Source organism: Manis javanica, chromosome 13 (genome assembly GCF_040802235.1).
Source record: "Manis javanica isolate MJ-LG chromosome 13, MJ_LKY, whole genome shotgun sequence".
Taxonomy (NCBI): Eukaryota; Metazoa; Chordata; class Mammalia; order Pholidota; family Manidae; genus Manis; species Manis javanica.
Genome location: NC_133168.1, coordinates 86,101,315 through 86,116,411, shown reverse-complemented (window position 1 = coordinate 86,116,411; position 15,097 = coordinate 86,101,315). Strand labels below are relative to the sequence as shown.

General features: G+C 52.2%; 2 protein-coding genes across 3 annotated transcripts; both read left to right on the top strand.

The window, feature by feature from the left end:
* Positions 1–107: 107 nt before the first annotated feature.
* Positions 108–6,308, top strand: MRI1 (methylthioribose-1-phosphate isomerase 1). Of its 2 annotated transcripts, none has more exons than XM_037018855.2 (6): positions 108–1,189; positions 1,267–1,505; positions 2,291–2,466; positions 3,668–3,790; positions 3,869–4,093; positions 5,771–6,308. In XM_037018855.2, the coding sequence occupies exons 1-6, from the start codon at positions 1,058–1,060 to the stop codon at positions 5,896–5,898; spliced, it is 1,023 nt and encodes a 340-aa protein (XP_036874750.2). In that variant the 5' UTR covers positions 108–1,057; the 3' UTR covers positions 5,899–6,308. The 2 variants fall into 2 exon arrangements, with proteins under 2 accessions (XP_036874750.2, XP_017526221.3); XM_017670732.3 differs by having other exon boundaries at positions 3,614–3,790.
* Positions 6,309–6,638: 330 nt separating this feature from the next.
* C13H19orf53 (chromosome 13 C19orf53 homolog) lies at positions 6,639–9,357 on the top strand. Its single transcript, XM_017670733.3, has 3 exons — positions 6,639–6,794; positions 6,891–6,946; positions 8,912–9,357. The coding sequence occupies exons 1-3, from the start codon at positions 6,701–6,703 to the stop codon at positions 9,053–9,055; spliced, it is 294 nt and encodes a 97-aa protein (XP_017526222.1). The 5' UTR covers positions 6,639–6,700; the 3' UTR covers positions 9,056–9,357.
* Positions 9,358–15,097: the final 5,740 nt, after the last annotated feature.

Sequence of the window (15,097 nt, the reverse complement as noted above, 5' to 3'; positions counted from 1 at the left end):
GCTCCCAACCAGGTTTGACAGGCCTCTCAGCATGATGGTGATTCTGGGTCTGCAGCTGTGACCCCAACCATGGTCCCCATCCAGCATGACGTCGCCCAGGTAGTGGCTCAGGCTGGCCTGAAATCTGGGCAGACTTCCTGGAGAAGGCAGCACAGGTTGTGTATGAAGGATGGAAAGGGGACCAGGCAGCAGGAACCATGCAGGAAAGACCAGGCTGGGGGCACACAGGGTACAAGACCTTTGCCAGACATGGCCAGGCTGGAACACGCAGGTGTGGGCTGCTCATTACTCCCAGCCCTTGGGAATGCCTTCATGAGAAAGGAATGTTGCTTCTTTTGAAGACAACTGGTAAACTGAGCGGAAAATGGCCCCAAAACAGTGGCAAATCCATCAGGAGATATTGTCTAACACTTCTCCCTGAACTTTAGCAAAGGAAGATCATTTCACAAAAACTGATAGGACACCTGCAGCTTGTCAGGCATGTCCTCGCCACTGGGATACAGCAGTGAATAAAATATGCGGCCCTGAGGCTGAGGTTGCAGCTGAATTGGCAATCTGTTTTGTCTCTCTCGAGGTAGTGGCCTCAGTGGCTGCCCCCAGCCCACCAGCCTTTACTTCCCATTGGAATAGGAAGGTTTCAGGGCAGCAGTACAAACCCGTTCTTGGAATCCCCAATTACAGCCTTTCTGTGCATGAGGCCACCAGCAGCGCTCCGGCTGGAGAACTCTGCCATCTGCGGGTGCCCATTTGTAGTTTGGGGGTCGTGCTATGTATGACCCTCCTCTAGTCAGCCTAACGCTAAACACGGGGCCTGGCATCTAGGAGTTGCCCTATAACGGCGCCACCTTTGTGGTTCCGGGAGAGGGGGTAAGCTATCCTGGGTAGGTCAGGGAGGTGTGTTAGGACCCGCACCGTGGACAGAGGTACCAGAGGGGTTGATGTGCGCGTGCGCTTCCTTCGGGACGCCCGCCCCTAGAACTCCGGCCCCGCCCCCTGCACGCGCCCCGGTTGCTTCCCGCTGCGCTGGCAGGGAGGCTGTGAGCAAGGCGGCGAAACCATGTCTCTGGAGGCGATCCGCTATTCGCGGGGTTCGCTGCAGATCCTCAACCAGCTACTGCTGCCCCAACAGAGGCACTACGAGGCGGTGGGCTCGGTGCGCCAGGCCTGGGAGGCCATCCGTGCCATGAAGGTGGGGCCGCGCGGCGGGGCCTAGGTGGGGGGGCACCCACGCCCGCAGCCCCTAAAGCCCCGATCCCTCGCGTCCAGGTGCGCGGCGCCCCCGCCATCGCGCTTGTGGGCTGCCTCAGCCTCTCCGTGGAACTGCAGGAGGGCGCCGGGGGGCCGGGGCTCGCCGCGCTCTTGGCCTTCGTGCGCGATGCGCTGAGCTTCCTCGTCACCGCCCGTCCCACCGCCGTCAACATGGCCCGCGCCGCCCGCGACCTAGCCGACGCTGCAGCCCTGGAGGCGGAGCGCGAAGGCGCCACGGAGGAGGCGGTCCGGGAGAGGTAGGGGGGTCCTTGTGCGCGGCGCTGCCCCAAGAGGAGACTGTTAAACTCATTTTTTGTGCACAGTAACCCGTTTAACAGATGGGGAGGCAGAGGCACCTCAGTCTTATTCCAAGGCCACACGGGCAGAACTAGGAATCAACACCGGGCAGCCCAGCCCCGAAATCGGTGCATTCAGTCCCTCGCTCTGATCATGCCCAGACCTGTCCGCCCTTCGAGGTCCTTTTCAGAGCCGTGTCATTCTCCTGGTTTTTGCTTTTGTGTTTTGTTCCTGCCCTCACCCCTTCCCTTCCCTCTTTTCCCACTCCCCTGACTCCACTGCAACTACACCATTACCCTACATGTTTTTTATCCTACTAGGCTCACTCCTGCCTCAGGGCCTTTGTACATGCCATTTCTACAGGCTTGGTATCCACAGAGCTGAATCCCTGTCCTTCAGGGTTTCTGGCTTCCCTGCTCTTCATGTAATACAGCTCCTCCCCTGCTCTCTGCATTTTCCTTCACTTTATTAGCTGTGCTGTCTCCCCTGCCCCACTTTATCATCTGTCCGCCCATCCAGTCAGCTCCAGAGGGGCAGAGATTTTTGTCTTGTTCACTGCTGTGCCCCCCAGCACCTGGCATACATGAGGTGCTCAGTAAACATGTTATGCATGAGTGAGTGGCATAACAGGTAGTAATAGCAGAGGATGCAGGCTCCACAGCCTCAAGAGGCTTTGGGAGTGGAAGGGTTAGCCTGGGTCCCAAGGCCTCGTGGCTGGTCCTGAGAGCCCCTTGTCTACCCGCAGAGTGATCCGCTATGCTGAGGACATGCTGGAGAAAGACCTCAAGGACAATCAGAGCATCGGGGACCTGGGAGCCCACCACCTCCTGGAGCGGACAGCCCCTGGGGGTGGCAAGGTGACTGTGCTGACCCACTGTAACACTGGTGCCCTGGCCACTGCTGGCTATGGCACAGCCCTGGGTGAGTGGGTATCCATGGGGGTAGGAGAGGGCCCTTCTTAGATGCAAGAGAAAGAAATTCAAACCATTTTACCCACACACAAAGAAAAATGAATTTATTCTTGTACAGAAACACTTAGGGTATGGCTTCAGGTATGGCTGGATACAGGGGCTCAAGTAGTAGCATTAGGATCCATCTGTCCCTCTTCCTAAGCTCTACTCTCCTCTATGGTGGCATCATTCTCATGCTCCGTAGGTTGGCACCGGGGCTGCTGGGGTTCAAATCATGAGGAAAAGACCCAGCAGTGCCTGAAAAGTCTCTCTATCTCTGGAGCTCTGATGGGGCCACCTATCCATCCAGGATCAGCTACTCAATGGGCCCAGCTTGACCCATGTGCCTACAGAGTGGGCAGGAAATAGACTCCAAGGGGACTGAAGGGAAGGAGGTAGCCCACCAAAGAATGATTGGGGTAGCTTTGACCAGGAGAAAGGGAAAAGGTTCTGAGATCAAGGGAACAGATTCCACTTGACCCTAAATTCCCCAGATTTCCCTACCTGCTTGGGCCCCTCTTTTGTGCTTAGGAACTGAGAACTTGATGGCAAGACAGTGATTCATTCACTCAACAAACATTTATTAAGCCCGCTGTGTGCCCTACTACTCATGCTTGCATGCATTCCTTTATTCATGCAACCCTTATTAACCACCTGCTGTGTGCCCCTCTCTTCATGCCTTTCTTTATTCACTCAACAAACATTACTAAGCACCTACTGTGTGCCAGGCACATTTCTAGATATTGGGGATCCAGCAGTGAACAGAGGAGACAAAATATCTTCCCTTAGAAGCAGGAAAGGTCGAGAAGCGAACATAAGCAAATTACTAACTATATGCCTAATGTGTTTGACAGTGGTAAATGCTAAGGAAAAAGAGCTGGGGAAGAGATCAATGGCATGGGAGTTGCTATGGGACATTGAGAGGTTAAGAAAGGCCTCACTAAGAAACTGTTCAAGTATACATGTACTGGGCAGAGGGAACAGCCACTGCAAGGGACCGGAGGTGGGACAGTGCCTGGTGAGTCTTTGGAGAGTCATGCCACTAACCAATGGGCCACCCTGCTCACCTGTCCCTTCCCATCTCATCCTGACCTCCTGGTGGGCTGGGCCCCCCGCAGGTGTGATCCGCTCACTGCACAACCTGGGCCGTCTGGGTCATGCCTTCTGCACAGAAACCCGGCCCTACAACCAGGGAGCCCGGCTGACAGCCTTCGAGCTGGTCTATGAGCAAATCCCCGCCACCCTCATCGCTGACAGCATGGCAGCAGCTGCTATGGCCCACCGGGGTGTGTCAGGTAAGCTGGGGGGGGTTCCGGCAGGCAGCACTGCAGGCATCCAGGGCCATGTCGTGACCCTGACATCTCACTCTCCAGCTGTCATTGTGGGAGCCGACCGTGTGGTTGCCAATGGTGACACAGCCAACAAGGTGGGCACCTACCAGCTGGCCATCACTGCCAAACACCATGGCATCCCCTTCTACGTGGCTGCCCCCAGCTCCTCGTGTGACCTCCGTCTGGAGACAGGCCAGGAAATTGTCATCGAGGAGCGCCCAGGGCAGGAGCTGACTGATGTCAACGGGGTCCGGATTGCAGCGCCTGGTAAGCTGCACCCACTAAGTGGGGCACCACTGCCTGGGGCACCTCTGTGCAGGCAACGCTAGCCTCTTCATAGGGAGCAGGTGGCATATGGGGAGTCATCAGTCTTCTGGGGCATAAGCACCTCCTTCAATCCCTTTCTTGGAATGGAAGCATCTTGGGGGTCAGATGTAAGGTCAGCAGGAGGTACAACTAATAAGTTAGGAGACTTCGAGCAAATTGGCTTACTATTCTCCACCTCAGTTTGCTCACCTAAAGAAGAAATACAGATAAGCCTAGCAGAGTCCCTGCAAAGTGACCCTGAGTTTCTCAGGTTCCGTACACTGCCTGGCTTTGCAGCTGTGAGCAGGCTGCCTAAGTTCTCTGGTCTCTAAGAGCCCCAGTGTTCATGCCTATAAGATGTGTTATTACCATGACCTACCTCATAAACCCCAGGGCGTTCAGTGAATTAACCCACGTGCCATGGAGAACAGTGCCTGGCCCTTAGTTACTGCTCATGAATTAATTATGATTGAAAACCTTTACAGAAAGGACCAGTTAAGATCCCTTAAGCACTTTAATATAACAAAGCTGCCACCCCATAGTCCAAGTACAGAGTCAAAGTAAAAGTAACATTAAGGGGAGGGAAGTTCTAATACTCTGGTTTTCTGCTGTGATTCCTTGAAACTTTGTAAACATAGACACTACTTTGACATTTTTGTTTCCTCTTTTGTTTTTGGCTCCCCTACCCACCTGGAGGCATATTAGCACTGGTCAAAATCCGTAAGACCATGTAAAGCAGAGTCAGCACCCCCACAACACAAAATAAAACTGGGGACAGACAAGTAACAAGGATGAGGGATACAGGCCAAGAGCACTCTGTGGGACCTATTGGGCCCCAGTACTCTGCTCTAGCCACTGGGCACAGGAATGCAGACCCCACAGGAATGGGTCTGTTCTGGGATTTTTCCAAGAGAAGCTTTATGTATTTTTAAATCTCTCACATTTTGAAAGCTGTCAACTAATTCAGTCATCTTAAAAAATAGTGAGCCACAGAAAGCAGTTACAGGCCACCAGTTTGTAGCTTCTTGTGTGAAAGATTGTTAATCATTTCTGCAAATATTTTTGAACACCCGATCGATGCTAAGGTTCCAGAGATAAAGGAGTGAAGAAAGACACAAAAGTCCAGCCCTCATGGAGCTGACAGACAAGAAGATGATAAACAAAATCACAGTGTGTGTTAGAAGGAGAAAGGTCTGAGGAGAAATAAACAAGGCAAGGAACGATAATGGGAGGCTTCGGTGCAGTGGGGTTTAGACAGGATGATCAGAGAAGTCTTATGAAATGGTGACATTTGAGCAAAGTTCTTAAGGAAGTGAATCAGTGAGCCTGCGTGTGTCTGAGGCAGAGGGTACAACCTTTGCAAAGGCCTTGACGTGGATTCTTGGAGGTTCTTAAAGAGCTCCTGGGAGCAGGCAAAAGTGAGACATACAGATATAAGACTTAGAAACCTTCTTGGATAATGACAACTCAAGAATAGTGGATGTCAGAGTCCATGTCTTCATTCACTTTTGAGGTATCCCTACCCAGATTCCCAAGGATTCCTTAACTTCAAGAACCACCATGGGGGAACAGGTGACAGCAGCTTGAAAACATATATGGAACTAATACCTGCCTTCTTGCCTCTCCCGTCCCCTACAGGGATTGGGGTTTGGAATCCTGCCTTTGACGTCACCCCCCACGACCTCATCACTGGCGGCATCATCACGGAGCTGGGTGTCTTTGCCCCTGAAGAGCTCCGGGCAGCCCTAAGTGCCACCATCTCCTGAGGGGAGTAGGGAAAGCAACCAGGGCCTTTGCTTGGCTTCTGAGAGCAGAGCAGCTGAGCCACGCTGCCCAAGTTCAAATCCCAATTCTGCCACTTTATTTGCTCTGTGACCTTAGCGCAGTCATTTCAGCCTCTGCACACGTTTGTCCTTGTGCATAAAGTGGGAACGATAGTACCACCACCACCCCTAGGTTGCTGCCAGGACTATAACTAGGCTGATGTCTCAGGTCCAAAAAGCTCAGTACAGTAATCAAGATAAGAAATAGATTTGTGCAATATATTTTTTTAATCAAAATCACTGCAAAAAAACCTGTAAGGAACAAAATACTGAAATATTGAATAGAGTAGAACTTTGCACTTACTCAACTTGTTACCCTCCCTTGTTCCAATAAAGCTTTGTTTACAACATTAGGCAGCCAGTCTGCAGGCTGTAGTCTGATTTTATTTGTTCATATTAAGGTATGATTTTTAAATGTTGACGATACTACTGATCTTGATTACTGAATTTAGGGCACCTTTAATTTTTGTACCCAGTGAGTGCCACACTTACCTCACCCTAATCCTAGACTGAATTTTACGTATAAAAAGTCTTAAGTTTTACAGAACAAACAAGCGCCCCGCAAATGCTGGTTTATCTTCATGACCTTCACTTAACTACCTGTGGTAGATAACTTGTGGACGGCTGTCTCTTTAACGCTGCCACGTTGTATCCCGTGAGCCTTTGCGCCCCACCGTGACCCATCGTGCCCGGCGACTTCCGGCTGCATCTTTGCAGCCCCGCCTCTTCCGGCGCGTTCCTGATCATGGCGCAGGGGCAGCGCAAGTTCCAGGCGCGGAAGCCGGCAAAGAGCAAGGCAGCAACGGCCTCCGAACGGAACCGGGGCCCGAGGAAGGGTGGTAAGGAGCGAGTCGGACCGGCAAGTGAGGTAGGGCTGGGGGGTGATGTGGGTCCAGAACTCCGCGGCCTCACGCGAGCGCGTCGTCTCTCCCCAGGTCGTGCTATCGCCCCCAAGAAGGCGCGCATCGTGCAGCAGAGGAAGCTCCAGAAGGTGAGCGGAGGTGTGCGAGGCGCGAGGGATGGAACCTGAGGCCGGCGCGGGGTACTGGGGATGGAGCCTGGGAGCGGGAGTGGAGTACCAGGGATGGAGCCCGGAGAACTCTTAAGCTCTCTGAGCACCAGTTTCCACCCAGTGCAGTGGGCACAGCAACATCACCTACTATTCAACGGGCCTCGTAGAAGGAAGGCCTGGCGCACAAAAGTGTTAAACACACATTACTTGCTTTCGCTGTTACTGCCCTCTTTAGTAGACCTCGGGAAGGGAGATTGCTTGGGGAAGGAGTTGAAAACCCGAGCTTTGCAAGAAGGCAGTGCTGCACACAAATGGCAACTCCATCGACAGCTAATACTTTTTCATCTCGAGCCTGTTACCTGTGAAATGATCACAGTGGTAGCATCTTTCACCTAGAATTGGAAGGATTCGATGCCATAGGGCACCTGTAAAACTCTGGAACAGCACAGGGCACAAATTAAGCGTTGCGTCGGTTGTCATTTTTGTGGCTACCTTTAAATGCAGCTTCTTTTTATAGGCTGGTAGGATTGAGCTTACAAAGAAGTTACAAAGAGGTTTAAAACTGGTTTTGGTGGAGTTAAAGCTGAGTTTTAATTGTACCTGACACAAACTAGTGTGTAAAATTCTGAGCAAACTGTTCGGTTTACCCAGAGGCTCGGTTTTCTCAGACCTGTGTACCCCCTGGCCTGCTTACCTCCATCTGGCAGTAGGAGGGGCTGTCTCATGGGCTTATCAAACTCAGCATATCCTAAACCAAGATCCGGATCATCCTCTCCCTCTCCCCGACATGATCTTACCAGCCTTGATTCAAGAAGACTGTATTTCTCCATGCTGTAGTTATCGATTCCTCTCTTTCTCACATCTTGGTTGGATCCCATCAGTTTTGCCTCTGGACTAAACTAGAATCCCGCCCCCTCCCCATCTCCCATAGCAGCCACGAGGGGGCGCTGCTGAGCTCACAAGCCAGGTCCCGCCCTCCACTCTGAGCCCTCCGAGGCCCCTGCCTCTGCCTTTCTCAGGAAAAGCCCATGTCCTCTCCATAACCCGAAGCCATGCGTGGACCTGCCCTGTCACCTTCTTGCCCTGTGTCCTCCCTCCCTCCCATGGTCACTGGCCCCTTAACTGGTCCTTGTCGCACCTCAGAACTTCACTGGCTGTGTCCTCTGCCCGGAGTCTTCTCCCAGAAATCCGCACGTCTCCTTTCCTCCAAATCAAGTTTGACTGAAAGCCTGGCTTCTAAGTGGCCATCCGTGATGGCACCCCTGCAGCACACACCCCTCACGTGTCATCCCGTGTTTGTTTTATGCATAGCCGCATTTATGATCGTCTTAACATAGTGTGTTGACATTTATGTAGTCTTCACACACACTTTGAGCATCAGTTCTGTGAAGGCAGATATTTTTCTCTGTCTTTGCTCTTGTGACCCCTGTGTCCAGGCATGTGGTAACAGTCATTGGAACTCATAGGCGGGGGTGGGGGTCGGGAGCAGTTTGGAGAAAATGATTAAACTGCCAGTTTGGGACCCAAATACACTTGGGTTCTGATCCCTATGCCTTGGCTTGCTTATGTCGCTCAGATACCCAGTTCCCCCGTCTGCTAAGTTGGGATGACATGGGCCAGGAGGGTACTGCCCACCTAGAGGCTGAGGTCAGAGGTCCTGGGCACACCAGGTTCTGGTCTCCCGTGACTCCCACGCTTTGGGAGTTCTGCGCAAATGCCTTCTCCCTGCAGGAGCCTTGGTTTTCCCATCTGTAAAATGGGGGTAGGCTGAGGTCCAGCGAGGAGAAGAGGTAAAAGCTGGACTTACCCCCAGCCCCCGGATTCAGGTGCTGTTCTGGGGGCAGTTGCTTGAGTTGCTGATCCAGCCCCTGTGAGCTCTCAGCAGAGGGCGACAGGCCCACTCGCCCCAGTCCTAAGCTCACTGCCCCATGGTTGCCCCCTCAGGACCTGGAGGTTGGGATCCGGAAGAAGATCGAACATGATGTGGTGATGAAAGCCAGCAGCAGCCTGCCCAGGAGGCTGGCACTTCTGAAGGCCCCTGCCAAGAAGAAGAAGGAGGCATCCTCTTCTACCAATACCCATTCTTAGGGACACTGGCCCAGCGGGACCACCTCTGAGCTCAGACCTGCGCAGGTGACACCCCTCCCTGAGCAGCACTGCTGGGGAGGAGCATGCGCCCCAGAGCCTGGGGTTCGCCTCACACTTCAGTGGGGGCCCAGCCTGTGAGCAGGTGGTCAGCAGGTCCGAAGTACACTAGTTGGCATCCTAGTGCATTGAGAACTCAGTGAGGGCTGGGAGGGTACAGTCACTGACTTGCCACATCCCCCTCCCTATCCCCAGATCCTGTCTCCACCGGCTTAACCCAGAGCAATAAACCTGACTTTGCCGTGCCTCTTGTGGTCATGTGGTCCTGGGAGTGCGTACCTGACCCGGGTTGGCCCGGACTTTCCACTGGAAACCAGCCACATGCCCAGGGAAGGACGAATGGACTTCTGCTCCTGCAGCCTGGGAGATGGGGAGGCTGCCTTCCTCCCTCCCACCCTGGGTGGCTCGCATCAATCTCACTCACCTGCATGCCTTGCAGAGACACCCAGTAACTCCCCATGTGCTCTTTCTGTGGACTTGTCTGTTTTGGACGTTTCACATAAATGGAATTGTATGTCACGTGGCCTTTTGTCTGGCTTCCTTCAGCAGGTTTTCGAGGCTCATTCCGGCTGTAGCATATATCAGGGCTTCATTCCTTTTTATGGCCGAGCAATATTCCATTGTACGGATAAACTACACTTATCCACTCAGGTGACCCAGAGGTCACCCCCTCTATCTGGACAGCCAGACATCCTAAGGAGCCGCTTTCCCATCATAGGATAGAGGCTGACACCACCCATAGGGTCACCGTGCCAGTGAAACCAGGATGTACTTAGAGACTGCCTGGTGCCACCTCAGGCTACATAAAGTCCCAACAGCTAGAACTTAATGTAGCACTGCCTATGGCCCAGCCACTGTTCTAGTGCTTTCCACACCTCACCTCAACCCCCATGATGCCCAGGTCAGGCCATGTTGATGTTCCAGAGGAGGGACTTGGATCCGCCCCTGGCAGAGCCCAAGAGCGTGCTGTCAGCTCTGCCTCAACCAAAACAAGATTCTCCATTGTTCCATCCTGGGCTCCCCTCCCCTAAATCCTTGTTTAGGTCTAATGACCCTTCTTCCCTCCCTCTCTTGCAGGGTAGGGAGCAGGTCATGCCTCAGGGACCAGGCAGGCTGCAATCTAGGTGACGCTGAGCTGCTGTCTTTGCAGGGAGGTAGCTCTCTTGGGTACAGTCAGCTGCTCCCTGGAGGTGGGTGATGGTCCCCTGGAGGTCCGTCCTTTCCCAGCCAGCCTCACCCACACCAGGCTGGTTTTCTTGGTCCCACACAGTGGGGTTCAGCACTTTTTGAACTACCAACATTTACGGAAAAAGCTAGGGACAGCCATTGTGAAAACCACTTTTTTAAGTTCACAGAGTCAGCACACAACCCCGCAATTCCATGTCTCCAAAAGAATTGAAAACCGCCTCCTACACACATGCTCACAGCAGCATTGCTCACAATGGCCTAAAGGTAGAAACAACCCAAATGTACATCAACACCTGAGTGGGTAAGTGTAGTTTATCCATACAAGAATTTTGCTCAGCCGTAAAAAGGAATGAAGCCCTGACACATGCTACAACTGGAATGAGCCTCGAAAACCTGCTGAAGGAAGCCAGACAAAAGGCCGCGTGACATACAATCCCATTACGTGAAACGTCCAGAACAGACAAGTCCACAGAGAGCACATGGGGAGTTACTGGGGGAGAGGGAAGGTCATCTCTGGGGGTGCTAGTTTTGAAGCTAGGTAGATTGTGAATGTGGTAAATGCCACTGAACCGTACACTTTGAAGTGATGAGTATTGTGAGTTTTAAGCAGAAAACAATTTCGTTCCCCCAAAAAATCCTAAATTACATCTCAAAAAATCAGTGTAGCAGCAAAGTCCAGATTTGATGGAAAGACTTGTAGTTCGGAGTTTCCCCAGGCCCAGGGTTCGATTTCTGCAAGGGAAGGGGCGGCGGGGGAGCCTCTGACATGGGGCTGGAGGGCAGGGTTGTGGCTTGGCCTTGCAGCCCCCCAGGGCACACCCTTTCTAGAGCCCCACTTGGGCCACCTGCCCACCTCACAGCAGCTTCTCCCCTGAGCAGGCAGCTCCCACCCTTTGAGGTAGAGCTGTTGGGTATTTATTATTTATTGTGCAACTACTGTGTGCCAGCCTCTAGGCTAGCTACTAGAGCAGAGAACTGACATTCCAGTGTGGAGAACAGAAAACAAGGAGACCCAAGGCTACCCCTCCCAAGACTCCTGCCTTTGCCCTGTTCTGCCATCTGTGGTTCCCTACCCATCCCGGACCACCGCCAAAAGCCCTTCTCTGTCCCCTGCTCCTTGAACTGGTCACTATGCCGTTCCAGCATGTTTTCTGGTTTGCAACTTTGTCCTGTTTACCACTGTGTCTCCAGCACCTAGAATAATGCACAGTAGATGCTCCATGGACAAGTGTTTGTTGAAGGAAGGAAGAACTCCGTTCCTTTTTGCAAGGAAAATGTTGCTTTTCAATGAATCAGTTCTGATCATTCAATGCATTGTCTGCATGACGCACCCTTCCGGGATTTCCGATTCAGAGCATCAGCTTTGAACTCTGAAACAGCACTGTGCGTAGTAAGCAACTGATAGCAATACAAAACCACTCTTATCTGTAGATGTGCAAATTCCATCCTGTCCCAGCCCAGGTTCTGTTCGCCACACACACATACACCCTGCCCCCTGGAAAAACCAAGTGCCTCCACACATCTGTTTACTCAAATACTCCGATCTGCATAGGTGCCTGTTTCCTAGATACTTTTAAACCATGTGTAACATCTGTCTGGTTCCTACATGAGTTGAATAAACATTTTAACATGTGTTTGTCTTTATATGGCTCTGAGAGTCATGGTTTCACTCACTTGGAAGTTACCTTTTAACTTTTCTATCTAGAATCTCAGAGGGATAAGGCCTGAGACGCAGTGGGTTCCGGGTTCCTGCTGCTACCTCCCCCAGCCGCCAGGAGGTACCTACACGCCAGGCCAAGCCCACTGGTAGCCCGTGGCACCCAGGTGGCCTGGGACTCCTGTAAACGTTCCCTTTGACCCTCTGACGCCAGCCCCTCGGAGGAGGACCCCAGGGCCAGAGGAGAGGCATGCAGGCATGACAGGTATGGGGTCTGGAATGCCAACCCACCTGTTCCCCCTTCACCTCACCCCGCAGGCCTCCCAAACAGCTTCATTTTTCCCATCGCTGCCCTGGGTGACTTCCCTCCCTCCATGCTGGTTCCTTCCACGTGCCTCCAAAAGCCCCTCATTGGTGCAGGAACCAAGAACCCCAGACTTAGGAAAATCCCCACACTTCAAGTTTTCTGCCACTTTCTGGCTGTGTGACATCCTCAGTTCCTTTCACCTCTCTGAGCATCACTTTCCCTATCTATTAAATGCAGACCCTAACATCCCTCCCTCAGTGTGGAGAATCTGGGAAGTGCGGTGGGGGGAGAGGGGAGCCTAGGACTAGCCACTCCGCTCGGCCGGTCCTCTCTGCTTGTCTCCCGGGCCCTCCCCCCAGCGCCAGCGCAGTCACTGGATGTGGCTTTTCAGGCACAAGTATTCTTGCCAAAGCCTTTTCCTCTCCTGCCTCCATCTTCCCCCTCTGCCTGGAATGCCTGTCTTTCCTGGCAGGGCCCTGACGCTTCACCCATAAACTTGTGTTCTAAAAGGGAAGGAAAGAAATGTAAGAAGCAAATCTTGCCAGCTGGGCAGGCCAGAGGGGCTGTGTTGGGACCAGGAAGTGAAACTGCCCCAGCTGGTTCCCTGCCTGACTCAACAGGGGCAGGGGTGCTGCAGGGGCTGCCAGAAGAGAGGGAGCCCCAGCAATTGGGGTGGAGGGCCCTGTGTCCCCTCATCTGAGCCACCAGGGTTACCCCATTTCCTGTGGGTCTCAAGGATATGCGGGTTTGGGGTCAGGAGCTGTGGATGCCTAGACAGTGAGCTCATGGCGGTCGGACGGGATAAATGTGGCTTCCATTTCCCTGAAGCCCAAGCTTACTGGCTACACCAAGAAGGGAGGACACTTGGGTAACTGGAAGCCCCTCCTGCCCCTCCTTTCCTCAAAATGTTGCTAGGAAGAGGGAAGGCTTGAAATAGGCCTAGAGATTCCATCCTGGGGACTGCTGTCCTCCCAGGGGCCCTCCTGACCTCCCAGGGTCACTGTGTAGCCTTGGGCACTTTCTGACCCTCTCTGGGCCTCAATCCCCTAATCTGAAAAATCAGAAAACTGGGAAAGAATATTGATGTTTCCCAAACTCTGTGCATTTGATCCCCAGCCAATGTGACAGGACTACTTCACTCACAGGGCTTGAATAGTGGCCCCATCCTTTTCTTCTGTGGACCCTGGGGCCTTGGACAAGTAACCTGACCTTTCTGTGCTTTGGTTTTCTTGTCCACAAAATGGAGATGATGACAGTATTAGTATCTGTCATTAGAGAATAAAATAAAATAACACATCCTGCCTCTGTGATGACCTTTTCTGTTCCTCCTAAAGTCAACCTACTGGCCTGAAGTGACTTCTGCGACTCAACATCTTGAGATGCCCACTGCGGTGTTCTCAGGGACAGGACCTGCACTTAGCTGACACAGCCACGTAGCAGATGCTGAAGGGGGCCACTGGTACAGGCAGACCCTGGGGCCTGTGTGCCAAGAGGGCAAACTTCTGCTTTGCTGAAACCCTTCCTGCCTTTCTCCCCACCTGTTACTTCTTCCCTATGGGCCTATCTTTGCCTCAAATCCTTTGCAAGAAAGGGACCTCCAGGAAGTCTAGGGCTTCCTAGCCTGGGTGACTTCAGGCAACAACTCCCCCTCTCTCCAAGTCTCAGTTTTCTCCTCTGAGAAACAGAGATGACAGTCCCCACTTCACAGCACTGTTGGAAGGTTTAAACTTGGTAATATATGGGATCACCTAGAGCACCTCGTAAGCAGTCACACATTATGATTACTGTTGTTTCTATTGTTGTTGTGGCAGGCTGTGGTTCAAGACCAGTGCTGTCCAGTAGAAATTACAATGCAAGGCACAAATAGAATTCTGTAAGTGTCCTAATACCATATAAAATAAAACGATATAAAAGGAAACAGATGGAATTAATGTTTTATTTAACACAAACTTATCTAAAGTATTGTCACTTCAACATGTAATCAAAACGAAATTATTAATGAAATACTTTGCTTTTTTTTTTTTCCTACTAAGTCTCCAGAGTCCTCTCTGTGTTTTACATCTACAGCACAGCCAATAACTGGCCAACCCCACTTCAAGGGCTCAAAGGCCACTGTGGCGGATGGTGACTGTAGTGGGTGGTGCAGATTGGAGGGAGTTTACGAAATGGTGGGTTGGGGACTGGCCAGAAAGTGCAGCTGTGACACTGAAAATTTCTGGAAGGAAAAAGCCAGTTTCCATAGGGAGAGGGGGAGCAACAATCTGACCAGTTAGTAGCCAACTTGGTTTTCTCCTGCTCTAGATCATTTCAACTGAATGGGGAGCAGAGCATGGGTTGCTGCGGTCCACAAGTTATAGATTGAGTGACTGCTGCATGCCAGGTGCTGTTCAGGGGCACTTGTTAGACAACAACTGCCTCTTGGGGCTCGAGGTGGAGAGGGGAGAGGCAGAAATGAAACAACTGCTGAAATAATAAAGACATGTAAGGGTAATGGAGAGAAGTGTGGAGAAGGGGAAATGCAGGATTCTCTAAGGACTGGAAGAAGGATTGGGGCGTGGGGGGTGGGCGGGGCTGGTGAGGGCCTTGACACACTGGGTCAGAAAAAATAATGAGAGGTGGTCGTATTTGACATGAATGACGTTGAATTTTATGAAATTGCCATTTTAGGAGGTAAAAAATGGTCGAGAACCAGCAATTTCATATGATTCAACGTCATATTTAGGTTATAGAATGGATTCGTTCTTAGTTTGGAACTCAGGGATGAGCTTGGCATGGTTCCTAGAGAGGGGGTCCGCAGCCCCCATGAGCCCCACCCAGGAGCCTGAGATCCTCC